Below are 27,384 nucleotides of genomic sequence, written 5' to 3'. Positions count from 1 at the left end.
ACATGCCTCTGGAGTCGATATTTTCCTTGTCTATTTTTTTGTTGTGGTTGTTTTGGTTTTGGCTTTTGATTTGTTTTGGTTTTGTTTTTAATTTAAAGGGGATCTGTAAAGCCATGAGAGCTAAAATTGGCATTCCTAAACTTTGTCCTTTTAGTTTTTCTGAAGGTTCTATGATCTCTCTTGACTATGTGCTCTTTTTTTTTTACCTCCTGAATAAATGAAAAATATTTGCCAACATTGTTTGAAACAAGAAATAGTCCCCATGGTCCTACAGCCTAGAAAAAGATGCTAATCTATTTTTAATTCTTAGTCATTTGTCTGTACACACATGTGTGTGTTGTCAGTTGCTGATTAAGAAGTTACCCTAAAATTTAGCAGCTTGAGATAACAATGAGCGTCTCGCGTCTCACAGTTCCTGAGGTGGAGGAACCCAAGCACTGATGACCGTGGCTCAGGCTCAGGGCCCCAGCAAAGCTACAGTGGGACCGGCAACCAGAGCTCTGCTCAGCTTAGCAAGGTTCTACCGGGCCTGGCAAGCATGCTCATGATTCGGCCATAGTCACAAGCTGACTGTAGTCCCTGCTGGTTGGTGGCCAGAGCTTTCCGCTCTTTGCAATGTGGTCCTCTACTTAAGGCTGCTTCCAACGTGGCAGCGGGCAGCTTGCTTTTCTCTGAGCCAGTGACATAAGAGAAAGAGAGGCGAGAGTTTCTCAGGTACTTCAAGTAGAAGCTCTCCAGCCTTGGCAGGCCAGCTGGGCAGGCTAGCAGAAATGCTGTCAGGATCGTTCTGTCTCCCGCTTTTGCTGTCATTACAGCAGGGTGGTGTCTTGCCACAGCAGCATGGTTCTGCAGGGTCAGTGGCATTGGCTTGATGCAGTTTTCCACTTTGAATATAAATACATGACTTAGTTCACCAGTCCTTTACCGTTTGGGAGAATATGGACTAAGGCTATGGTAAGTATCTTTGATCAATGTACGAATGTTCATACACAGCCTGGATGACGTTTTTATGTCCTGTGAAAGTCAAGCTTATAACCAGCTCTTAACTATCAACAGAACATTGTTAAACCATAATGAAGATTAGTGAAGGTTTTTATTGGTTTGGTTTGTCTTGGTTTGAATTGGTTTGGTTTTGGGTTTTTTTTTTTTTTTTTTTTGAGACACGGTTTCTTTGTGTAGTCCTGGCTGTCCCGGAACTCACTCTGTAGACCAGGCTGGCCTCGAATTCACAGAGATCTGCCTCTTCCTGCCTCCCAAGTGCTGGGATAAAAGGCGTGCACCACCACCCCCTAGCTAGTGAGAATTTTTTATATCAAATAATATTTTTTAAGTACTTAACTCCTTGAATCAGTCGAAACATAATTTTAGCAACTACACTTAAGAGCAATTATCTTTGGAGCTTTCATGGAGTTTTTGATTTGAAGTAACTTTTAAAGATTGCTTCAGTTTAAATTACTATATTAAAGTTGACATTGCTAGTTGTATCATAACACTATATTAATGCATACTGCATTTCTTAGTTAGGGTTTTATTGCTGTGATAAAACACCATTACAAAAGCAACTTGGGCAGGAAAGTGTCATTTCATCTTATAGCTGTGCTCCATCAAATGGCTTTCTGGCCAGATATACTAGTACATGCTGAAATCCCAGCATCAGGAGGCTGGAGCAAAGGGCTCCTATGAGTCTGAAACTAGCTTATGCTACACAGCAAGACCTTGTCTCAAAACAACAGAAGAAAAGAGCAGCGTTTTTCAGACTCGCCTTCTTGTCCTTCTCTGGGTTTCCTGTGGCAGGGCTGGGAAACCATTTTATCAACTCCTTGAGTCATCTGGCTGCCTCCTCTTTTCCCCTCCTTCCACTGGGCCTGCTGTGGTGTGGCTTAGGTTACCTTCTTAGTCAAAGGCTGAACTCCTACGTGGTACTTCTAAGAGCTTGTATCAGAGCATGGCACGCAGGTCTCTTTGGAGCCAGGCCCTGTCTCTCTCTCCTTCCCAGTCACTGTCCAGACATACTGACACTTCCCCCTCAGGCCTTGTCACTTCACTAACAGACCCATCAAAACTGTTCTGGTTCGTATCTCAAATGTTCTCCCCATGTCTTGGGCTAAAAGCTTGGTTCTCAGTAGATGGTGCTATTGGAGGGGGTTCACACCCTTAGGAGATAGGGCCTGGGGGAGGAAGTAGGTCACTGGGGCATGACCTTGAAGGACTCTGGCCTCTTCTAGTCCCTGGTTCCCAGCCACCATGAGGTAAGCAGCTTTGCTCTGCTATAATTCGCCCCAAACCCAAGGAGCAATCGAGCCAACTGACCATGAGCTAAAACTTGATGAACTGGGAACCAAAATACATCTTTTCCCTTTTCAGTTGTTTTCATAAGATACTTTGTCACAGCTTTGTAAAGCTCACTAAAATCCCTCTCCCGGTGCCCTAGGTATCACTGCCCCTTCTGCAGGTGTGTGCCTCCATGGTACTAGCAGTGTGTGGAGAAGTGACTATGTTCCTACTTAGTCATTGCCTGGTCCTGCAGTGTCCTGTCTACTTTTGTGTGGTTAGGAACAGCTCCTGGTTAAGGCCCTCGTTGATCAGATAAGGGTGTTTGCAGCATTTTTAAAATTCAGAGTAGAGCTGAAGAGGTAGCTCCTCTGCAGAGTTGAGTTCCCAGCACCCAATAAGGCGGGTCAAACCATCTGGACCTAAAGCTCCAGGGGATCCAGCGTCCTCTTCTGCCCTCCACAGGCGCTTCACACATACACACAATTAAAAGTAAAAATGAATTCTTTTTTTAAAGTCAGAAGAATTTAAGATATAACATTTGGAAACAAGATGACAGAGATGTGTGTGTGTGTGTGTGTGTGTGAGAGAGAGAGAGAGAGAGAGAGAGAGAGAGAGAGAGAGAGAGAGAGATTGGTTAGGAAAATGGTTGCAAAGGAGAAGATTGACATTGGATTCCACCCCACCCCCCCCCTTATCAAAATCCTGGTGCTTATGTCCTTACTATTCTTATTTCCCTCCTTCCTGCCTCCTTATTTATCACATGAATGTATTTGAATATGGGTGAATAGGGCTGGAATATTAAAACCTATGTTCCCAATGTGATGAAGCTTTCTGCAGAATTTGTTGCATGTCACATATGCCATGACAATGAATATATTAAAGAAGCATGCTCACCCTCACTAGTGTACTCTGCATATAGTTAACAATAAAACTTTATTTAAATAATTTTTATGTCATGAGCTATAAAATGTCCCCCCAAATATTCCATGTCCTGATTCTGGAGCACTATGAATGTCATATTATGTGATAAAGAGGTGCTGGAGATGTGATCTAGAATCTTTAGGTAGAGAGGTGAGCCTATCCAGACGGACCCTTTGTCATCACCAGAGGACTCGGAAAAGAGGGAGACAGAGTTAGAGGAGTTTATGGGGAGACCAGTGAGCAGGAGTAGGAGTAATATGCTTAAAAAGTAGAGAAAGGTGCTGTAATCCAAGGAGTACAGGTGCATATCGGATGCTAAAAAAGACCAGACCAGGAAGCTTCCCTTCCAACTCACCCTGCACACCTTGGTCTCAGCCCAGAGGAGCTGCTTTTGGTTTCTGACCTTCAGAGATAAGAGATTTAATCTGGAAACTTGTTACAGCAGCCACAGAAAATGCATACAATATAGAAATCAGTAAAAAACCAAGGCACATTGTGGTAAAGTCTCTGCAACCTGAGGTAATCCTCATGATGTTAATCCTTTTTACACTGGGCCTCCTCACTGTATGTTTCCAGTAAATGGCCTTTAAAATTATCCTCTACCTCAGAAGACCTGACAGCCCAGCTCCTCTTAATTACAGACTGACTGCCCATACACATAGCAGAGCCAACACTGTATCATCACTCAAAAATAATAAAATTAATTAAAATGTGTTTTAGAAAACTTTAAAATTGGACAGACAACTCATAGAAACCATATGTTCTTCAACTTCCTCAGTTCGATTAAGCCTACATATTTCATAAGCTGTTTCGCTCTCATATTTAATTATTAATGTTATTTTCTTATTAAAATGTTTCAGTTAAATATAAAAGTTCCAGATCCTGTCTCAACAGTGCAATGGGAAGAAAATGCAGCATCTATTTCAAGCCCATCCCATATATTTATTATAATGATCACTTGAAATCATTTAATTCTTTAAATTAATTACTTTGGAGGTAAATCAAAATAATTGCCAATTCCAAATTGTTAAATACACAGAAAAAGCAAGTTATGAATCCATTAAGAAGACTTCACTTGAACCAGGATCATTTGGCTAGAGCCTAGAAGCTAAGCATGATTTTTATATTTTTAAAAGATTGAAGAAAGAATCAGAAAGTGGAGGGAAGGGGAAAATGGGAAGATGAGGCCAATGAGCACAAAGCTCCCTCATGTACACTAAGAAAGTTCAGAAGTAGACTCTACAGGAATGTCAATACGGTTGACAATGCTATGTTCTTAAATTTTGTTCAGAGTCCATGTTGCATTGTCATCAAGAAAATGGTATCTGTGAGGTAATGGCGTATCGTGTATTTTGATACACACATCAAACATCAAGTCATGCACCTTAAGTATATACAGCTTTTATCTGTCAATTATACTCATTTAAAATGGAGACAAGTAAAAATTAAAGAAAGATCTCAGAACACATGAAAATCACATAAAATGCATAGACACATACACACACACCCCTAAATAAAGTTTTATTGGAATAAGGCCATGTCCATTTGTTGGTGAGTTGTCTATGAGTGTTTTCATCCTGTGACACCCAGCGAGTATTGTCACTGCAACACCAGCTCACGTCCCCACAATCCAAAAGCTTTACTAAGTTTTTTACTGAACACTCTTGTGACTCCTGATCCAAACACCTTAGCCGAGGAAACTCTGAATTTACTACTACAATGCAGGAGTGGTTTCTTTCTGCAGAAGGTAACTGGGGTGCTGGCTCCGCTGCCACCTTCTTTTTTGCTGTCACCTTTGCAGACTCCAACAGTTCCAGGAGTGACAGCTGGCATTCAGCATGGAAGGCATTCAGTGTAGGACTGGGACTCCCAGGGCTTTCACCGCTCTCTCAGTGTGGCTTCTGTGTGAAAGATAAAGGCACATTTTTAATACTGATCTAGTGAATTCATGTTTAGCTCTGATGCAGACCTTGTCTTGAATTGAACTGCACAAGTGCTCTTAGGAGAGACGTAGAGAAGTTCTCTTGATCCCACCATTAGAGGGGTCAATATTTAATGTGGCCATTTAGTCATAGTTAACTTTTTAAAAGAATTTTTAAAGATCCATTTTATTATTTTTAAATGATGTGGGGGTGCAAGTAAGATGGTGGGGGTGCCTGTGGAGACGAGAAGACAGCGTCTGTCCCCTACCCATGTGTGTGTGAGGAACCAAATGTGGGTCCTCTGGAAAGGCAGCCAGTGCTCTTAACTACTAAGCCATCTCTCCAACACCTCACTTGCCTTTTCTTTTTGTCTTTACTCTTTTTTTCTGTTTTTGAAGCAAGCAAAGAAATCCCCAGTATAAAGATCAGCATCTTTATATGTCAACCTCTGTTCATCAGAGTATGACCTGATTAACACTTTATCAGGACACATGGGTTGGTTCTTATTGACCACATTACAACACTATATATGTTGTATATATCACCACCTATACTCTCGAAGGACTTGTTTGAAGAAGCACAACATGCATGTTCTACATTGAAACATGTACACGTACACTGTCTGTGTGTTGTGTTGGAATGCCACTAGCCTTACTCAGAGAAGGAGACTCTCGCTTGGTAGAAATTTGTCCTATCTTTTGAGGCATTAGCAGGATTCTCTAACTTCGGATCCTCTCATAGGCTGTGCCCTATGGTCCACGGAGGTGGTAACTGGTTGGTAAAGCGAGCAGTGTCCACACTTTGTGATCTATGTGCAGGAGCCAGTTTGGCCTTTGATGTAAGCAGTTTTCCTTCCCACCCCGGGGAAGAAAGTTGGTCATGGCAAATGTGTGTTAGCTGGGGCTTTCCGGACAGTGAGGGCTAATTATGTCCACTCCCTTTATGGACATTTATTCTTTCCTTGGTGTATAACTAGGGCAGCAGATGGCTTTCTGGAGTAGGGGCTTGTTTGACTTGTTGCCCTAGGGAATGGTCATGTATGAATAAGCAAACCAGGTCAGTGGTTTGAATTGAAAGTGACTGATACTGAGTAATCAAAACATCAATAATGTTTTAGATTTGGGATTTGGATTTCTGCTGTTTAAGGGTCACTTCATTTATTTGAACCCTCTTACTCTGGTGAGATGACAGACAGAAAAGCATAGGCTGAGAGTGAAGCTATGCTGCAGAATCCAGTTTTAACTGCCTTCCCAAACACAGCAGGCAGGGTATGTGTGGGTTACTATAGAGATGGTGGCTACTGAACCGGCCTCTCATCTCATATGGTGCATCCATAGCAGGTACTTAGGAATACGGCCATAATTGCCCTGTGGAGTAGGCCTGCCTCCCCTGGGGCCTGGCTGCTGCTGGTATATGCTGGGGCTAGCAGTCTTTCAGGTAAGTCCTGGCTGGCTTGCCCCCTGGAGGTGAAGCTTATTTAAAATGCAAATCCATTTCATTTATTTGTCAGTGTAGGTCCATTGATGTAGCACGATATTGTAGGGGTGTTGTTCGGAGGATCAAGTGTAGGGGTGGGGGTAGAAGGGATTGAGAAATGTCTGCACCATTCTCTCAAATTTGATGCGAACCTAAAACTGTTCTTTAAAAAATGAAGTCAAGATCATTTTATATGCCTCTCTGACCTCAAGTTTGATCAAAGGGTTATCTAGGTCACCGAGAGTAAGTTAGAGACTGCCAAGGACTGGGTTAATTGTGTTTTTTTTTCAAGGCTGACCCAGAATTCTGACGTGGAGAAATAGATGCACGTATTTAAAATCATGTAAATATTAAACCATATGTCTAGATGGAGGATCTCAGTTTGTTGTGGTTTGACTGACTTATAGGGATACACTGTGCTATAAAAGTTGGAAATGGAGATGTCTACTTTTCTAACAGTTTAAATACATAATTTTATGTGACGTTAATTTTAGAACTGTATACTCTACCCTTTTTTTCTGGAAGAACAGATGTGACAATTAGGGGTATTGCACAAAGGAAGGAGTTGGCTTACCTGAGAGTGATATCAGTATATTCCTAAGAAAGACAAATAGGCCATTTCTCAGGGAAGCCTACAGTGGAGGAACAAAGAGATGTTCTCATCATGTAGCAAGGGTGACCTTGAACTTGTGACCTTCCTGCCTCTGCCTCCAAGAGCACCTGATTTTTGGAGTGCCGGGAAACTGAACCTAGGGACTTGTGCATGCTAGAGAAAGGCCTCTGTTTTCCCAGATATGAAAAACAGCCTGAGAGGGAATTGGGTTTTGATGAGATTTCTAGGTGGGAAGTGGATAATTCATCTGCAAAGAGAGCTGGTAGAACTGGCGTAGCATTGGGGTTAATGCCGAGAGCCCAGTAAAAACCTTGTCTGCACAAAGATCCTGGGGCAGGGCACAGACAGACAATCTGCTTTGTTTTTTGAGACTAAGATGGGGCTGGGGGTTCATTGCTATAGATCTATTAGCATCCCGTTGCAAAACTCCACCCCTAAGGATGAGAGTTGGAGTTAGTAATATTTGTGCTGCCCTGTGCAGTGATCTAAGAAGACAGACAATTGTTTTGCAGCGTTGCCTAGGAACTCAAAAAACAGCCTTGTAATTGTCATGCATTGCCAAGCACTCTTAAGGCTTTTGTGTTGGTGGTCTCCTTGGAAAGATGATTTTCAGAAAATTAGTTCTTGGGTAGCTGTGGTTTGGGGCATTTTTGTTTGAAAACTCAATTCTTAGGGGGTTGGTTTTCTTAAAGTATCACTTTGCATAGAACTAGAATTTACCATGCTTGGATTTAACCAAAACCATTTTGGGCAAACCTGACAAATGAGTATTGCCTGCTTTTGTGGTTTGAGAGTTTACAAATCAGTCCTTCTCAGAGGATCCCTGTATTCTGTGACAGTTACCCATTAGCTACCGCTGATGGAGCTGCTGGGGGATGTGTGGCAACTGCATGTCCTTCAACTGACGTTTCCACTGCCTGAAAGCGTCTAGGCCTTTCAGAGTCTGCTTTTTGGCCTGGGTTTTCAGCAGAAATTTGATGTTTGTTCTACGAGCCTAAGTGAAAAATAACTAGGACATTAATATGCCCTAAGTTATTTTAGAATTGTTGTTGTTGTTGCTTGAAACAGTCTCATGTATCCCAGACTGGCATTAAACTTGTTGTGTAGCCGAAGATGGCCTTGAACTTCTGATTGTGCAGCCTCCACCTCCTGAGTGCTGAGATTTCAGGTGTACAGTACCACATCCAAACTATGCTGAGGACTGAATCAGGGTTTTATGAATGCCAAGCAAGCAAGCACTCTACCAACTAAGCTACACACCCAGCCGACCAGATCTTTATCTCTGTTTGTGTGTGTGTGTGTGTGTGTGTGTGTGTGTGTGTGTGTGTGCACCATTTATGTGCAGATGTTGGTGAAGGACAGAGGAGAGTGTCAGACCCTTGCAACTGGAGTTACAGTTAAGAAACCCAGTATGGAGACTGGAAGCTAAACCTGGGTCTTCTGCAAGAACAGCCAGTACTATGAATTACTGAGCCATCTCAAGCTCCCAGATGTGTGTGTGTGTGTCTGTGTGTGTGTGTGTGTGTGTGTGTGTGTGTGTGTGTGTGTGTACACATAGATATACTTTTTTTGTTTTTTGGTTTGTTTGTTTGTTTGTTTGAGACAGGATTTTTCTGTAGCTTTGGAGTCTGTCCTGGAACTTGCTCTGTAGACCAGGCTGGCCTTGAACTCACAGAGATCCACTTGTCTCTGCCTCCCTATTGCTGGGATTAAAGGCATGTACCGCCACTGCATGGTTCAAACCCCCAAGGATTTTTAGCATACATTTACACCCACTTCCTTTCACTTGAGAGAGAAATACCAAGTGAAGGTCTCTTTGATGGGTTTATACACGTCATCTACAGTTTCTAGCATTACAGAGAAAACAGGGAGCCACAGACCAGCAATCACAACAAATTGAACTTGAACATCCCCTCCTCATGGGGTGTCTGAGCTAGAACCAGTTACTTAGCCTTAGTGGGCCTCTGATTTCACATCTGTGAAGGAGTACGGTAGCCAGAGTCCCTATGCCATAGAAATGTGATTAGAGATAAGCTACAGCAGGGTCAGGAACCTAGGGAAATCCTTCCTAGCTGCCCTTCTCCCTCTCTCCTCCTCCCCCTCATCCTCATCTTCTCTGCCATCTTCTCTCCCTCTTATCCCTCATCTCTCGTTTACCCATCTCTTTTTCCTACCTTCCTCCTTCTCTTCTCCCTTCTTTCCCCTTCCTCCTTTTTTCCCTCATTTGCCTCCTTCTTCTCTTTCCCTCCTCTCTCTCATCCTCTCCCTCTTCCTTTCTCACTCCTTCGCCCAAGCACCCTCAATGTCCTTATCATTACTATTAGCCCATATACAGGTTGATAATTTTTGGTGCAGTATGTGAGAAAGAGGGGCAGTCGCTGGAGCCTATCATTCTGTTACTGCTGCACTCCAGTCTCCTCTCAAGATGAGTCTCTGGGACACTCCAACCACCTAGCCCCATGTCAGTGCTCATGTTCTACTGGGTGTTCCATATTCACTGTCTGAAGTTGAACTTCCAAACGACTCCTGAGTTCAGGATAGGTGGTCCCTCGTGCAGGATATATCTAATGTGTGCTGACTCCTCATCTCTGTTCCTTCCAGTCAGTTGAGCATCACCGGCTTCATGGCAACCTGTGCCACCATCTTCTCTTCACAGGAGTCATAAAGAACCTAGCAGTCCACCATGAATGGGTGACTGTGGTTCTTCCAGCCTCCCTCTTGGGTCACCCCCTCTAAAATCGTCTGTATGTGCATATTCATAGGCACACAAGCACACAGAACAAGCTCAGCACATTCAGACTGTGTCACATTGCAAGTCTGGCAGAAGTTCCCCTGCTAGTGCCACCATATACCACACAAATATGATCATCACAACAGCCCACACATTTCAGAAATGCAGTTTGAAGTTAATCACAGTTAAAGGGGGAAAAAAAGAAAGACCACAACTAAAAAAATTAGACCTAACCAAAGTTTAATGTAGTCACTTCACCGGGTATATCCATTAATAAGACAAATATTTCTATAAGCCAGTGTCTTTCATTGTTTTCAGACCAAGCCTGAGGTAGGGAATCCCATCTTTCCTATCAGACAACAGCTGGAACCTAGCCCAGGGAGTGCCTAGGGCACACGGTGTCCAGGCCTGGATGTGGAGAAGAGAGGGTGCAGACTACAAATCCTCCTTTCCTGAGATAAGGATCTCTGTGCATGGGAGAGCCCTCCACTGAGTGTGCAGTTACCTGGGGTACAAAGCAAAAGCCACTTGTCCTCCTACTTTGTTCAGCCCGTCTGATACTTCGGGAATCTCTATTTGTTATCTTTTAATTCTCTGCCAATATTTAAAAAGCAAACACAGACTTGCCTTGGACTTCTAAGCTTGGATTACTTTTTCACAAATTGAACAAGTACCAGGAAGTTGGCTCAGTGGGGAACAGCACTTGCCACCAACTTGCCAGCTGGAGTTTAATCCCCAGGCCACATGGTGAGAAAGAACTGACTCCAGCAAGTTGTCCTGTGACCTCCATAGAGTGCCATGGTGTTCGTGCACATGCAAAATACAAATAAAAGTAGAGAGATGACTGAGAAGCTAAGAGCACTTGCTGCTCTTCTGGATGACCTGAGTTTGGCTCCCAGTACCAATTCAGGTGACTCACAAGGCACTGTGAACCCATGTTCAGGAAATAGAACTCCTTCTGGCCTCCATGGATCCCCTCACATGCCTTTTATCCACTCACACAGACACATAATATGCATATAAATAAAAATAATTTTTTTCAATAAATAAATGTGATGAAAATTTAATTGCACAATTCATTTGTCTAGCTTTCCCCCTGTTTATGTGGGTGTTTGGCCTACAAGTATGTCTGTCCACCACAGCGCCCATGGAGGCCAAAAGAAGGTGTCAGATACCTTGTTACTGGAGTTCCAGATGGCAGTGAGGGCCATGTGGGTGCTTGGGATCAAACCTGGGTCCTCTGGAAAAGCAGCCAGTGCTCTTACCATCTCTCCAGCCCCGTGGCATGCATTTTATTGGGCATCATCTTCATGCCGGCCCTCTCTCTTGGCTGCAGGCTCGGAAATAAAGCAGTGAAGCAAACTGACTCAGGAACTGTTCCTCTGGCAAGGTTTTTATTCTTAAATGAGGCAGTAGAGCCATGTGCTTGAATGAAGTCGGGACCACAAGACAGTTAAACAGTGTTGTCAGCGGAGTGGTGAAGCTAGTCAGAGCCTGTGGAGAGGATATGTGATATCCTAAAGACATCTAGAAGCCTTCTCTGGAACTTTTTAGGGGCAGAACAGGCTGGGATGCCATGGTGCACCCCAGGGTCTTGATTTGAACCAGTTCAGCCTCACACACAGCAGCCGTGTGGCTGAGTACCACTTTCCGTCATACAACATGCTGTCCCGCTCATTTGACCCTGTCAACCCCTGGTATGGTCTGCCATAGGCTGAATTACTTCCTGAACAGATCATAGAGAATACTTACAAAGGCGCTTTCAGCAGTGGGCCACATTGTAGGAAATAGCATCAGGGTTATTTTAGGAAGTCCTCCAGCCCTAAAATGTCTTCATATCTGAAGACTTTGCAACTGGAAATGCAGTTGACAGGTGAGTCGCCTGACATTGTCCAGGAACTTGTTGGAACAGCCCCCTTGGCTTTCCTCCAGATGTACTGAACCGCAGTACAACACACATAGGCCCACATGGACACACACACGCACACCTCAGTCTGTGCAGATTCTTCAGCAAGCTGTGGAGATAAATGCTCTACCACACATGCAGGTTCCCTGTTGTGCCATCTTTTATTCCAAGACATTTTTCTAACACTGAGGTCCATGATCCTATCTACTAACCGAGGACTACGGTCCTGTCTACTAACACTGAGGACCATGATCCTATCTATTAACCCCACTTGCTCCATTGTGACTGTCATGGCATGATTTGCCAATTGCTGGGTGGGAACTGAACATAGCGGATAATAAACAAAATTTCTCTCAGGTAGGGCTAATTAATTTCATACATTAGTGGTCTGCATTCTTGAAATCTCTATGGACCTGTTGTAAATGGAGGGTTCTCACTATGTTGGATCAGCATGACCATGTATCTGGTGCTTCTGGCTAGGTCTATAAGCTCTTTAGCCTTTCAAAATCTTTGATGTTTACCACTATGGCTCCTCTCGCAAAACTTATTTCTTAAATCGTCAAGCCCTTAAAGGGAAAGACAAACAGCTGATTAGGTTCAGTTCATTTTTAAGGTTAGCCACATACAGTGGCACTTGCCTGTAATCCAAACCCCTGACCAGCTTGGCCATGTGTAAGACCCTTGGCCAGATCTCCAGCACAAAAGTAAACTAAGTAATTAAATAAAATAAATATTTTAATTTAGCTTTAAAAGTCTCAGAGACCCGGGATCCAACTGAGCTAGGTTAAAACACTTGCCCTGCAAATCTGATGACCTGGGCTCAGTCTCCAGAATCCACATAAAAAGCTAGATATGGGGGCACACATCTGTGATCCAGGAATTTCTAGGACAAGATGGAGGTGGAGCTAGTAGAATCTGCCATAAGCTCCCCAGGCCAGCGAGCTTGGTGTAGGAAGCAGCAGAAATGAGACCAAGTTTCAACAAGGTTGAAGACTCCCAAACATTTATCTGCGTTTATACGTGCACCATGGTACACACATGTTCAAACACATGTATCAACATACAAAACTAAAAACTTTTAAAAAGTTAATCTCTTCCTCAGAAACTACCATAAAATAATAAAAGCATGTGACTATAGTATAGTGATTGCTAGAGACCCCACCCCATCTTACAGATAAGCATGAGGTGTCCTATTTAATCGTTACTATATGTAACAATAATTACAGTTAAATGCTGCTACCATGTGAAGAACCCACAGCTCTTCACACACGGTGAACCTTGCCAGCTAAGCACATAACAAAGTCACTTCCAGAAGTTGAAGGCACTCTTTCAACACATCACCCACTCTTGAAAATATTTATTAATCTTTCAATGGTGTGTAGTTTAACTCTTAAAGATAAATCAGACAAAAAAATACCAAACTTGGAATCAGAGTGCCACTGTTTGAAATTGGGTTGACCTCCTGTCCTTACAGTGCCTGGACACATTATTCTAGACAACATTTTGCTAAAGGGATGGTAACAGAGTGCTGAACATGACAAATTGGGCATGGCAATAGTAAAGGAGCAGAACTTGATAGCAAGAACATGGCAGATAAGAAAGGCACAGTGGGGCTGGAGAGATGGCTCAGAGGTTAATAGCACTGGCTGTTCTTCCAGAGGTCCTGAGTCAATTCCCAGCAACCACATGGTGGCTCACAACCATCTATAGTGAGATCTGGTGCCCTCTTCTGGCCTGCAGGCACCCATGCAGACAGAACACAGTATACGTAATAAATAAATAAACCACCTTATTGAAAGAAGAAGAAAGGCACAGTGAGCATGTGGGCAGTAGAGCTATTTATCATAAGAGCAATCAGTCATCTCCAGAACCCTCAATTCTGTGTTCCTAGGGGAACTGAACCTAGGACTGCCATTGATCATGACCATGACCTCAAGTTGTCAAGGAAAAAAAAATGTGTCTGAATCAAAATTACATGTACTCTTTGGTATTTGTGCCAAACCTTCTTCTCAGATGTTGGCAGGTACAGAAGAATAGCCTCATGGGAAGGAGACTTAGCTTCCATTCCTATGAACAGCCTACCTTTGCCAGTTTTCTGTATTCATTTTTGCTCAAGATTCCATTAGAAATGGTTCCAATGACTTTAAAACCATTTGCAAATGGATTAGCTAGAAATTGATTAGCCAGTCTTGCAGCATCTCTTTCCTCAATGCTGACAGAGGGATCACATGACCTTCACACACAAACAGTGCCAACCACAGGTTCATGTCAAAGCAGAGGCACATGTCACCTGCCGACTCCTGAGATACCTGCTCAGCAACCAGGTTGATGCAGCTGCATCTGTGTGGCTTCTGCATATTAAGGCCACCCTGCCTGGGGCTGGCAACACACTAGAAAGTGTAGACCCTGCCTATCTGCCATCAACAAGTGACGGCCTTGATCTCTGTGTCTCCCAGCAGTAGGCTCAACTGCCTGCATATGGAGAGGACACAGAAGGAGCAGTTATAAGCCTTAAAGGGAAGCCATGGAAGAGGTTGAGAAGGAGCAGGCTAGGGGAAGATAGAAAAGCAGACCAGAAGAAGTGGGCCCAGAGAGGCCAGGCACTGCTGTACACTGGGGGCTGCTCGGTGGTTGGATCCCAAAGGTGAGAATCTTCATCAGGACAGCTCTTTCACAGAGGGTGTTCAGCAGCACCCAGAGCCATCTAGAAGGTGGCCTCGCCAAGTGGCAGCTGGATCTTTCTTCCATTCATAAAGTAGGAAAACCTGGCACTTGCCTTGTGCTGTCTGTGCAGGATTGGTGTCCGCATGCGCACACATGGAAGCACCGTTTCGAGCACCTGCTCAAAGCACCCAGCTACCTCAGAACATCACTCGGCACAGGACCCTTCGACGAGCTTTGTCCGCTCTGCCATCGGTTTCACCTGTAAAGAATCCAAGTCTTGTTCCCCACCTTAGGCACAATGATCATTTCTGTGCACCAGTGTGCAAGTGGGAAACCCTCCTGCTGCTGCTGCCCAAGTGGGAAATCCTCATCATCCTACCGCAGCAGCAGGGTCTCGGTGACGAGAAGCGTGTGTTCCCAGCACACAGTTCATTAGTCCTCGTGTTTCCTGTAGCCTTCCCTCACACAAAAAAACAAAAACTCGGAAAATGCTCTTGCTAGTAACAGCACAATCGAATCGCACAGCAGCATCACACTTTTGTCGCTGTCTGTGTGTGCATTTGATAGAAAGCATGCCCACTTTAATGACTCTTCCTGGCTGGCTGTGTCCCCGCCACTCTAGTCACACTCCTGCTAAGATAGCTTTCCTGTCGACCACACCCAGCCTTCCTCAGAAGGTGACAGATGCTATTTTTTGGATTGTGTCTCTAGGTTCCACTCAGTGTGGAGATCCTGCTTTATAGATATTTGAAGGCACATGGCAGAAGACAGAAGATAGAAAACACACAGATCCGCATTCTCAGAGCTTGTAATCTATTGGAGATCAGACTTAAAACAGCATGCTTACAGCATGTGCCTTGGGAAAATTATAATACAGTAAAAGCTTTTCCTAGGAATGAAGAGATGTAGAATATGCAGATGTGTGAGTTCTCCTCAAACTCAGATTTGCATCTTTTAGAATAGAGGGAAACTCTATGAGTTAGAACTAAAATAGCAGTCAGTCATGAGGACTAGGGGGGCAGGGACTAAACAGAGGGCACGGGAGCATAATTGGCCTTTGTTTACAGGTTCTCATACCTTCCCATTGTTAACGGTATTTATTTCAAGGTCTGTGCGGGCAAATGCAAAGTTTCTTCCAAGCCTTGGACAACCTGACACCTCCTGTCCATCTTGAACCTGTCTGTTCTTCACTTGGTCCACTGTCTCATGCTTCTGCATGCTGTTCCTTCCGTGGGTGTCGTCTTCTCTCTCCAGGCGACACTATTCTCTTGACGTTCTTCCAGAGTACTTAGTTATATCTTTAGCAGATGGCCTTTCTGTGTGCCGCTGGCACTATCACCATCAGGCTGAATCTTCCAAGCTGGAGCAGGGACCAGTGAGCGGGGCAGTAGATATGGGTGTGGGGTGTTGGTAATACCTCCAACCACTTGGCTTGCCTCAAGTGTAACTCGGAGGGATTCTTCGAGTCTGTTTCAATTGATTTTCTTGTATTGTAAGAGGCAACTCAGGCAGAATCGGTGGTTTGTTTATGAATGAAGAGGCTTCAGGACTCAGCTTCCAGCTCTAGCCTGCTGGATCCCATTTAGTACCTACCCCATTTGAACAGCAATGACTCAAACATCTGATCTGGGGAAAATGCAAACCAAAGAATGCGCGGCTGCATCCTGGTTCATCCCAAGATGCTGCGTGCCATGCTGGTGAGGAAGCACTTGCGTGGGAGTCATGGCAGAAGAAGAGGACGAGGGGGTGATGGAAGCAGCTGAAAATTTCCATTTTCTTCTTCTGGGGAAACTTGCTTGCCTAGCAGAGAAACCCTTCTCGTGACTATATTCAGCATCTTCTGTTTCTATTTCCCTAGAAGCCATGCAGGACTACTGGTTCTCTCTGATGCTAGGTGATCTCTGAGCTGGCCTGATTCATGGTCCAGGCAATGAGTCTAAACTGAGCATCTATGGTCTCACACTAGTTTTAGAATATCAGCTTATATTGTGCTCTAACTTGAACCAGAATCACCTACAGCCATGATTTATCCTGTTGCATTTGAAGGTCGCAAATGCAGAACTCTTCCTATGCCTGACTAACCCTGCCTTCCTGCCTTGTGTTGCTGCTGTGCCGAAGAGTGGGGGTATGAGGTGGGAAGCATCACCAGGCACCTTTCCACCCTCTCCATTTGAGTGTTGCCATAGCAACTAATAGTGCCTAGAAGCAGCCCAAGTATTGCTTTGTTTTGTTTTGTTTCTTCCTTTAGCATGGAAAATCTACTTTTGCCTTAGTAATATGTGAACCTGGAATTGGAGGGCATAGGGTAAAATATTTGGCACACTTGATTCAATAAGGCCTATAGTACTCTGGGATCGAACGTGTGGTGGTTTCGGGTGGTCCATGATTGTAGGAGTGAGGAGGGCTCAGAAGGATCCCTGTGTGTACAGCCCATGGCACCATGTTGGTTCAGGAGAGGTGTGCAAGCCTTGGGAGGACTGAGATGGCGGCTGCCTTACTCTTACCTTCTGCCTACAGTGGCCATCAAAGGCCTCAATCTAAGGTTCCTGCAGCTGGTGAGCACTGTTGCCATTTGGGCTAGGAAACAGCCCAGAGGCCTAGAAGGAGTTTATCGCTATCAGTAGCCTTCACCTGCCTTCAAGCTTTCGGGAGGAGCAATGTCATCATTCTCTAGGAAGGCCTATGAGAATGTTGCAGGATACAGCAGAAGAAACAGCCCCAGCCTTGGAGTCAGCCAGACCCAGATCCCTTCAGGCTATGCTCCTAGCACCCAGGCCTTGTGAAATTCACCAGTCCTCAATCTCTGCATCTCCATAAAAGGAAATGAAATCATATGGTATGGAGTTGTTGTGAGAATTACAGACAATGAATGGACGCTATATACTGTAGGAAACTAGTACATAGCTGATTTTCCTTTTTAAAGTGTTGCCTGTACCAGACTTACTCAGAGTATGCAAAGGTGGCATTGATGAATCAATGTTTTTAAATTTAGGGCTGGGGTTGTGATTCAGTGGTGGAGTTATTACCTAGCATAGATAAGAGAGAAAATAAATCTTTGCTAAATAATTGAAACATAGCCTTAACTGGGGATAAGAACTGTGTTTATTTGCTTGAATGTAAATACGATGAACAGCTCTGGGTCCTCCTTTCCCACCTCTACCAGCCCCTAGCACATGGTGTCATTGCTCTGTGATATTTCTGAACTGCAGAGGCTTCTGCCCAGATTTTCTGTGTTTGGAAAGAGTAAGGGTTGATAAAGCGGCTGAAACTCATTTAGTTGATAAGACAAAGAAAACCCAAAACTGTTCACCTTTCTCTGAAGGAGAGTTGCAAAGACTTTCTACAGAGACTTGTGTACAATCTTCAGATGACAATGTGACTATCTAGGCCAGTCATCCTCAACCTTCCTAATGCTGTGACCCTTTTATACAGTTCCTCGTGTTGCTGTGACCCCCCAACCATAAAATTATTTTGTTCCTACTTCATAATTATATTTTTTCTACTGTTATGAATTGTACTGTCAATATCTGATATGCAGGATAGCTGATATGCAACTCCTGTGGGCATCATGACCTACAGGTTTGAGAACCACTGATCTTGGCTATCCAGCGAGTTAGTTGTTAATGTGGCATTTCAAGTGACTTTTATAAACATTTATGCCTGCAATAGGAGTTTCCCAAGTGCCCTGCTGAATTTCTTTTCTGGATCACACAGGAACGTGGCTAAAGAGTGGTCTCGGCCTTGTGCACCAGGAAGGCAGCCAGCTTACGTGGACATACATTGCTCCCCAGTTGGGGTACTGGGTGGCAGCCATGTCTCCTCCTATCCCAGGTAATACAAAGTCAACAGTGGCAGTGATCAGTGGGTTTCTTTGGGGGTCCAGGATCAGTATTCATTTAAAAATAACTTCAACGGGCAGTTCATATCATATTTTAAAACATCAAATGATAGAGAAAGGCTATTCTGTGGGGGGTGGGAGTAGTGTATGGAACTTTCCCATGGAGGTCAGGCACAATGCATGGAAATGGTCCCATCTCCAGTCCCATTTGGCTGGAACAGCTGCCATAGGGGATTCTTAAATGCAAATGTACAGGGTGTGACCTCCTAATGCCTGAAACAGCTGTAGCCTGGTGTGTGCGTAGCTAGAGGCCAAACACTCAGCAAGAAGCCGCTCCTGGGGACTTCTTGAGGCAAATGCTTGGGTTAGCATTTCTGAACACCTTAAATATAAGCCATCTGCCCAGTGTTCAAAAGAATGATCTCCTCAGGATATGTAGATTGATTCCTATTTAGGACATGACATATACATGTGCGTATGTATATGTATACATATATGTATATATACTTAGCATAATCCCAGTGGTCTTTCAGAATAATGTGCTTCTCATAGGAATTCTTTCTAGGGATAGCTCCCATAGCTGCCTTTAAAAGCCATACCACCTGGGTTGAAACTCCACTTTCCTCAGCAATGTTTCCGCTCAGAGTACACCTTGGTTCTTGTTTTGTGTTGTTTCTAACACATGCAGTTCTAGACAGGATTGAGGTAGGTTAAAGACAAGCTATGATTAAACGGTGCCTCTTACAAAATCACCTTCAATGCATTCCCAAATGAAAACTCAAAACATGTTAGCAATGGACTAATATTGAACCAAGAAAATAACAGTGTAGAGGCAGGTGTTGGAAAACCTTTCACACAGACACCACGTTCCCATCGGAAAAAATATACACTCTTGAGAGCTTTCCTCAGAGGTAACTGTTCTCACAGCATAGCCAGCCGGAGCCTGGCACAGAAACACCCGGTTTCCCTAATGTGAAGACTCAAAAAGTAAACTAAGGAAAAGAAATGCGTTGGGTACCAGAGTAACAGCCACAAAGTCCAGGTATTAAAGTGAACCTTTTTTAAAAGATAGATTTCAAACAACCATGGCTGTCAATTTTCCCACCATGCAGCAGATTAATATTAATATATGCTGTTATAAAGAGGAAAGCAAGGGCTGCTCAACACAAATCCCCAGGCATTTCTATGCAGGGAAAGCAGCAGCTTGGACTGTGAAAAGCAACCCCAACCCAGCCTCTGGTGTGAGCATGGGGATGCACACGTGGGTAACCTCACTGCCATCGCTTTTATTAAAACACATTGCAGTGATGCTGTGCCTCCCGGAGCCCCAAGAAAGAAAACAACAACTAGGGTTTCCTTCTTTAATTCTCTGCTTAAATGGGAACTGAAGTCTAGCTGTGAGTTTTATGAAGATTTCTTTTGGCAAAGGCTAAAATAATTACATTCTGAGTACTTAACAAACCAAAGTTTAGTTCCTTGAGAATGGTTTTATATGCCCAAAGTTGCCCCCCACCACACACACCCTTCTTTTCTCTTTTTTTCTATATGAAGGATCAAATCCGATGTCTTTGAATATTGCCTCTCTATTAAAATGCCCTGTGAATAGTCAAGGTAGTGTGGCATCATTAAGGTCACTTTCCCACCCCACTAGGTGTGCATATTTGAGGGAGGATTTCATTTTCTGGACTCAGGAAATATCACTGATTCCAAAACCTGCTTAACTTCCTTTGATTCATTTGTCTCTGGGAAGATTTGAGCGAGGAGTTCTGACATAAGCTCCTGTTATTCACGCACAAGTAGGGCAGAGGCAGAAGAAGCGCTGAAAGTTCAAGGCCAGCCAGGCCAGGCAGGGCTTATAGTGAAACCCTGGGAAAGGAGACAGAGGGAAAACAGGGGAGAAAGGGAGGAAATGAGAATTTGTCTCCTTAAAAATATTTCTGAAAAATCTGTCCATTGAATGTCAAAAAGAAATTTTTAATAAAGCAAATGGGTGCTTAATGATAAATAATATGAAGCCACTGCATCCTTTCTTCTGTGCACTGCAGAACACAGGACAAGAATAAGTGCCTAAGTATTGTCATTCAGAGGTTTTGTTACCAGTCCATTGTGACTTAACATGTAAGCCAGCTTTATATTACTCTTAACATTATGAGACAGATTTAGATCACCCTTAAACATCAAGAACATAACTTACATATGCCTCTTGGGATTCTTTACAATGTAAATTAAAATTTGTTTTGTATGTCTCTTGGAATCTTATCTTTAAGTGCTAGAGAGGACTATGGACATGAAAGCTTAGCCTTGTTAAAATAAATAAATAAACAAAAAAGATGATGTGGATGACTGTTTTAAATAGGAAAGCATCTTGGTCACACATGACTTTTTAATGTCACTGTAAATTTATATTCTATATTTAAAGTGATTTATCCAGGCAAAGAGTGTTCAGTATTTATAATTACCCAGGAAAAGTGAGAATGAAATCATTGCCATTTTCTCTTACCTTGTAAAATCCCCAGATAGTTGGTTCATTTCTTATATGAGAATCTACTCCATGGTTTATCCTATATTCATTTTCCTTTATTAAAAGATCATGTATTTAGAATGCTGAGCATGCTGCTGAGAGAGGCTCGCTTCTCCACTAAGTGGGAAATAAGAGCATCAGGGGCTGCAGGCCATTGGAGTGCTGATGGTCATCACGGACAGGAGGGGCCATGCCTCAAGTGCATAGTCCAAGGGGTGCCTCTGCCTGGTCACTGCTCTGACCCTCAGGCAGGAGGCATTAAAAAAAGTAATTAAAAAATAAGTCTCAACTTATTATTCCTATTCTTATTTGAAGGAATTCAAAGTTCTAAAATGAGATTTTCTGACCTTCTAGGTCCCGTTGTGACACAGGACATTACCACGTATCACACGGTGTTTCTTTTGGCCATTTTAGGAGGAATGGCTTTCATTCTTTTGGTTTTGCTGTGTCTCCTTTTATATTATTGCAGGTAAAGTGTTACCATTTTGACAATATATTTGTTTAATGCAGAATTTCTTGTGCAATTGGTATTTGGAAGTCTTTCTTCCCCTTCCTTCTTCTTTTTCCTCATCTCCCCCCTCCCCCAACCGTGCTAGGTTTTCTCATGAAAGATCACTTAGAACTCAAACATGTAATCTAAGTTGCAAAGAGCCCACAGGTTATGTAATAATGTAAACATTTAGGATATGTTTAGACAATGCTAAGAGAGTTATAAGATCTTAGGGGTTGGGAGATGCCTCGGTGAGTAAGGCTCTCTCTGTGCAAGCATGGGGGCCTGAGTTCAGATCCCTAGCACCCATGTAGAAAGATGAATGTAGCCACACTCTCGCCAGTCTGTATTCCTAGTACCATAGGGGACTAAGACAGGAAGGCTTGTTGGCCGCCAGCCTCACTCCGGATTCCTTGAGAGATTCTAGAATAAGGTGGAGAGTGACAGAGAACACTCAGCATCCTTCTCCATCCTACACGTATGCAACGCACACACACACACACACACGATGTTTAACAAGGTCTTGGGAAATAGCTCAGTAAAGTATCTGCTGTAAGCAGGAGAACATAAATTGGAGTTTCAGAAGCCACATAAAAAAGCCTGGTGTGGTGGCCCATTACATAAGCCCAGCACTGGGGAGACAGAAACAGTGTGTGTCCCTGAGGCTCACCGACTAGCCAAACTAGCCTACTTGATGAGATCCAGGTTAAATGAGAGAGCCTGTCTGAAATAATAAGGTAGATAGTGCTTGAGGAACAATACTCAAAGTTGATCTCGGCCTCTGCACACACACACACACACACACACACACACACACACACACACACGCAACCCTACACAAACACACACCAAAAAAGAAAAGAGCTTGGCAGCTATTACATGATTCATTCATAATATTCCTCAAAGCTCACTAAGAGTTGAAACTCTCAAGGTCAAAGCACAATAATTCTTATTTTGTTGCCTTTTCTGTTACCCTAGAGAGAATGTGTATTGCTGACTCCTAGGTGCTCCCCAGTGAATAGATAACTTGTGGGTGTGGACTCAGGGGGTTTCAGGTGCCTAGAAATTGTTGCTTTTCCTTGTGGAGATTGACTTAGGATCTTCCCTGAAACTTTGCCATCACGAGTCTCTCATTTTTGCTCGTGTCGCCTGTTTGGTTGCAGGAGGAAGTGCTTGAAACCCCGACAGCACCATAGAAAACTGCAGCTTCCCCCCGCCATGGAGAGCTCCAAGAGGGATCAGTCCACATCCATGTCTCACATCAACTTGCTCTTCTCTCACCGAGCATCAGACTATCCTGGGCCTCTCTCTGTCTCCAGCCATAGCCGCCCAGAGGCCCCAGGGACAAAGGAACTGATGGGCGGGGTGCACTTAGAAATGATGTCCCCCAATGGCGAGGGGGACCTGCACACACCCATGCTGAAGCTCTCCTATAGTACCTCACAGGAATTTAGCTCCCGGGAGGAGCTTCTGTCCCACAAAGAAGAGGATAAAAGCCAAGCATCCTTTGATAATCTGACACCAAGTGGGACACTGGGGAAAGACTACCATAAATCGGTGGAGATTTTCCCCTTAAAGGCAAGAAAATCTATGGAAGGAGAAGGCTACGAGCCCCCTGGCAACAATGACTACAGGGGTAGTTATAATGCTATGCTTTCCCAGACTTTATTTGAAAAGCAAGATCAAGAAGGCCTGGCATCGGCAGGAAGCAAACTCACCATTCAGGAACATATGTACCCCGCACCTTCTTCCCCTGAAAAAGAGCAACTGCTGGACCGCAGACCTACTGAATGTATGATGTCTCGATCTGTCGATCACCTGGAGAGACCGACTTCTTTCCCGAGGCCAGGCCAGTTGATCTGCTGTAGTTCCGTGGACCAGGTAAATGACAGCGTTTACAGGAAAGTGTTACCTGCCTTGGTCATCCCAGCTCACTATATGAAACTTCCAGGGGACCATTCCTATGTGAGCCAGCCTCTGGTGGTCCCTACTGACCAGCAGCTGGAAATAGGAAGGCTGCAGGCTGAGCTGTCCAATCCCCATGCGGGGATCTTCCCACACCCCTCCTCTCAGATGCAGGGCCAACCCTTGTCTTCCCAGGCCATCTCGCAGCAGCACCTACAGGATGCTGGTACACGGGAATGGGGCTCTCAGAATGCATCGATGTCAGAGTCCCTGTCCATCCCAGCATCCCTGAACGATGCAGCTTTGGCTCAAATGAACAGTGAGGTGCAGCTCCTGACTGAAAAGGCGCTGATGGAACTCGGAGGTGGGAAGCCACTTCCACACCCTCGGGCGTGGTTTGTCTCCCTAGATGGACGGTCCAATGCCCATGTTAGACATTCGTACATTGATCTCCAAAGAGCTGGAAGGAATGGAAGTAACGATGCCAGTTTGGACTCTGGCGTGGATATGAATGAACCAAAATCTGCCCGGAAGGGAAGGGGAGAGCCTTTGTCTCTCCAGCAGAGCCACCCACCTGTACAGGAGCACCAGCAGAAAGAACCCAGAGCGCACGACAGCACTGCCTACACGCAGCTCGTGTATCTGGACGACATGGACCAGAGCAGCAGCGAGTGTGGGACCACAGTCTGCACCCCTGAGGACACTGCTCTGCGATGCTTGTTGGAAGGGTCGGGTCGGAGGAGTGGGGGACAGCTGCCCAGCCTACAGGAGGAGACGACCAAACGAACTTCCGACGTTCCCCTGGAGTCGTTAGCCAGTCCCAACCAGAGCAGATCCGCCAATGATGAAGATGAAGAAGATGATGATGACGATGACCAAGGAGAAGATAAGAAAAGCCCCTGGCAAAAACGAGAGGAGAGACCCCTGATGGCGTTTAACATCAAATGAGCCTTCAACGAGTCCCTAAATGTGGAATATAAAATTGCCAAATATCCATTCTTATGGAAGTGCATACCTGTGTGTGGAGAAGCTGAGGAATGAAGTCCGTGGAAGGAGATGCATTGGCATGACTGTGCCGGTGGGGAAAGAGAGTAAGGGTATGACTCAGAATCAAGGATGACTGGCATTCCGCCCCTCCAGGGAGGTGGCTGGGAAACCCGTATGTCATTCCGTGGACTTGACTTGTCCCAGAAGGGATGCTGACAAACCACACGTGGTTGCCATGCTCCAAGGATCACCTCAGTTCTCCCTCCAATTCTGGAAACAGAGGAAACTCTTTTTGCGTTCTTTGACCCCTCCATTCTACCGCGATAATGCCACTGTGAAGCCCTTCCTGGGAAGCGGGGTAGTTTCCCGAGGTCGGCATTATCGCTAAGGAAAGCTATGCATTGCTGCTCCATTGTCGTTCCTTTGCTTACACTTCACTTTATTTAGGCTTCTCTCTCTTTTTTTCGTGGGAGGAGGGGTGCTTTTTTTTCCCTTTAAAATACAATTCAATTCAGTTATAAAGTTTTTATTCCTTGTTTTGATCTGTTCTGCTTCTCTGTGGTTGATTTTCAGTGTCTCTCTTCAGGAACTCCTGTGTGTTGTCTCTTAACATCTAAGCCTTTTGATGAAATTGTACTGAAATTTTTATCAGCTAAGAGTCCTTCAATTCTGGTCCCATTAACTCCAAGTGCCTTTTTTACAGTGACAACAGACAGTCCCTCAGTTTTATGATTTTTCTGAACCCTTTTAATTGAACTGCCTGGGTTTTCTATAAGGTTACTAAATAGATACCCCTTTCTTTGAACTGCATGCTGCCAAGTGCTGTTCGTGCTCAGCATCGTCATCAACACAGTATACTCTCTAGTTATCACGTGTAATGTGGGTTCTGTTAGCTACGGTAGACTAGAGGACACTGTAGAGATGCCCTTTCCTAGTCCATCCCTTTGGCCACTAGCCACCATTTTGGTTCCACTGGCTGTTTGTATATAGGGTTATGTATTAACTCTGGAATCCTGTGTGCCCATCTTGCTCACCAAAGATGAGAGTATGGGCTGAGCAAGGGGATTGAATGTGACTGTTCAAGAACACTCTTATGTACTATCCAAAAGTGCCAGAATGACTCTTCTGTGCGTTCTCCTTCAAGAGCTGCTTGGTTGTCCCAAAATAAAAATTCAAAATAAACTTGGAAGACAGAAAAAAAAAACCTGTGTTCATTCTGATTCATTCTGAGCCATTGTCTGTTGGGAAATTATCAATAGCACTTTGTTATTCATTCCTTGAAAGACTTCGGTTTGGGAGGGTTGAGTACATAAACACCGAGGAATTAGTGCTAGGTTTTTTTTTTTAAGCTACTTTTGCCACTCAAGAACACATGATAATATCCCGCTAATGTTTCAGTTAATGAACGAGATCTGCATTCGTGAGGAACCCCCTTTTTTTGTTGAAGATCAATTTGTCTTGCAACAGTTTCAGGAAGGTTTTGTTAAAATAGCCAAAAGATATCCCAGATATCTGTTCATCAGAATTATTAACGGAGGGCTGAGGATGTGGCTTAGTTGGTAATGTGCTGGCCTGACCCATGTGAAGTCCTAGGTTCCATACCAGTACCATGTAAAATCAAGGACGGGGATAGCGCACCCCTCTAATACCAACACACTGTATGAGAGAGGGGGAGGCAGCCATTCAGGGTCATTCTCAGATACATAACAAGTTCAAGGCCAGCCCTATCTCAAAGAAAGTTATTAGTGGATATGATGTCAGAACATGAGAAAATTTGGTAGAAATAAATTATGGTGGCTGTGTTTGCTGTGAACAACTTTCATACCAAATCTTCATTTGTAAATTTCACATAAGTATAAAGCTAATGGCACTAAGTTTTAATGTCTGAATTCTCAGGTGAAGTTTTTCGTTTAACATTTTACTTTAAAAGGAGGAAATAGTTGAGACGGTCCTGACAGTTGCACAGCTGAATGAAGAAGAGATGGTGGCTGAAATCAGTGAGGTGAGGGAGGTAGGGCTCCTGTAGTAAACACTGCCACCCACAGGTGGCGACTTTGTTAAGACCCCTAGAAGGAGAACCCAAAGCCAGACATAAGCCATGGGCATGGGAGGAAAGTGGCTGGGAAGTCTTCCTGCTGCCGCTGGTTCCCAGCCCTTTGCAGCTCTGTCTGCCTGTGCTTGCTGCCAGTGAAATTACACACTTGTGTGTCTGTTTCCAGAGGAGCTTTGCTTAACACGTAACCTCTGGAAAGCATGTAACGTGCACATTACCCGTGGAAAGCATGTAACATACGAACTGTTGGCTCTGGTAGATCTGAGGCAGTGAGGGCTGCTCTCGAGTCCTCCTTTGGTGACACACGACTCAGTGGGTTGAGATTCAATGGCGGAAGTATTGAGCAGCTAGCAGTTGTCACAGCACACCTGGGCTGGGCAAAGGGAAATTGCTTCTGCCAAAGAGACCTTCGTTTCCTATCAGAGCTGTCCACAGTGGGTTCCAGACATCAATGTATTTTTATCTCAGAATGCCAGCACTGATGGCCACTGGAATCCTCTACACAGAGCACCATGACTGCAGTCTTTAAACGATTCATTTATCTTCCCCCTGGCCTGGGGAGGGCCACGACGGTGAAATATGTCACAATACTTCACATCAATTTTCAGACAACCAAAGCCATGAAAGGCACCTTGCTCATGCCACCTAGTGGTCAGTTCTCGTCTCTCTGGAAAAGAGCAAGGCCAGCCCATACATTTGACTCTTGGGGTGGGTTGTGGGAAGGTGGGAAACAACCCTAATTCTTTTTTTTTTATGGGTTAATTTATTTATTTTTTTTAATTTATTTATTTATTAAGGATTTCTGCCTCCTCCCCGCAACCGCCTCCCATTTCCCTCCCCCGATCAAGTCACCCTCCCTCATCTGCTCGAAGAGCAATCAGGGTTCCCTGACCTGTGGGAATTCTGTCTTCCAGGTAAGGAGGGAAATGGGAGAAGACTGAGGTGGTCCATGGTGTTCCTTCCTGAAAACAGAAGTACTAGAAACAACAATGAGGTCGGTTTGAGATTTTGGGGACAATTTTATATTATTCCTCTTTGTTTTACACCTAACTGAATGGAGGCTTGGTGGCAAAAGAAATAAGT

The 27,384-nt window shown here is 44.2% G+C and overlaps 1 protein-coding gene across 2 annotated transcripts in view; it reads left to right on the top strand.

Annotated features, from left to right (window-relative positions):
- Nucleotides 1–25,443, top strand: part of Fam171a1 (family with sequence similarity 171 member A1) — a 119,909-nt gene extending 94,466 nt beyond the window's left edge. The window contains exons 6-8 of one of the 2 annotated variants that reach the window (XM_075970499.1): nt 18,222–18,338; nt 21,221–21,335; nt 22,520–25,443. In XM_075970499.1, coding sequence (XP_075826614.1) covers nt 18,222–18,338; nt 21,221–21,335; nt 22,520–24,209 — 1,922 coding nt within the window. In that variant the 3' untranslated portion in view covers nt 24,210–25,443. The remainder of the gene's footprint in view (nt 1–18,221; nt 18,339–21,220; nt 21,336–22,519) is intronic. The other variant, XM_075970500.1, reaches the window with a different exon arrangement.
- Nucleotides 25,444–27,384: the final 1,941 nt, after the last annotated feature.

This window comes from Microtus pennsylvanicus, chromosome 4 (genome assembly GCF_037038515.1).
Source record: "Microtus pennsylvanicus isolate mMicPen1 chromosome 4, mMicPen1.hap1, whole genome shotgun sequence".
NCBI lineage: Eukaryota > Metazoa > Chordata > Mammalia > Rodentia > Cricetidae > Microtus > Microtus pennsylvanicus.
Note: the sequence above shows the minus strand (reverse complement) of the source record. Positions and strands in the feature narration are given on the sequence as shown.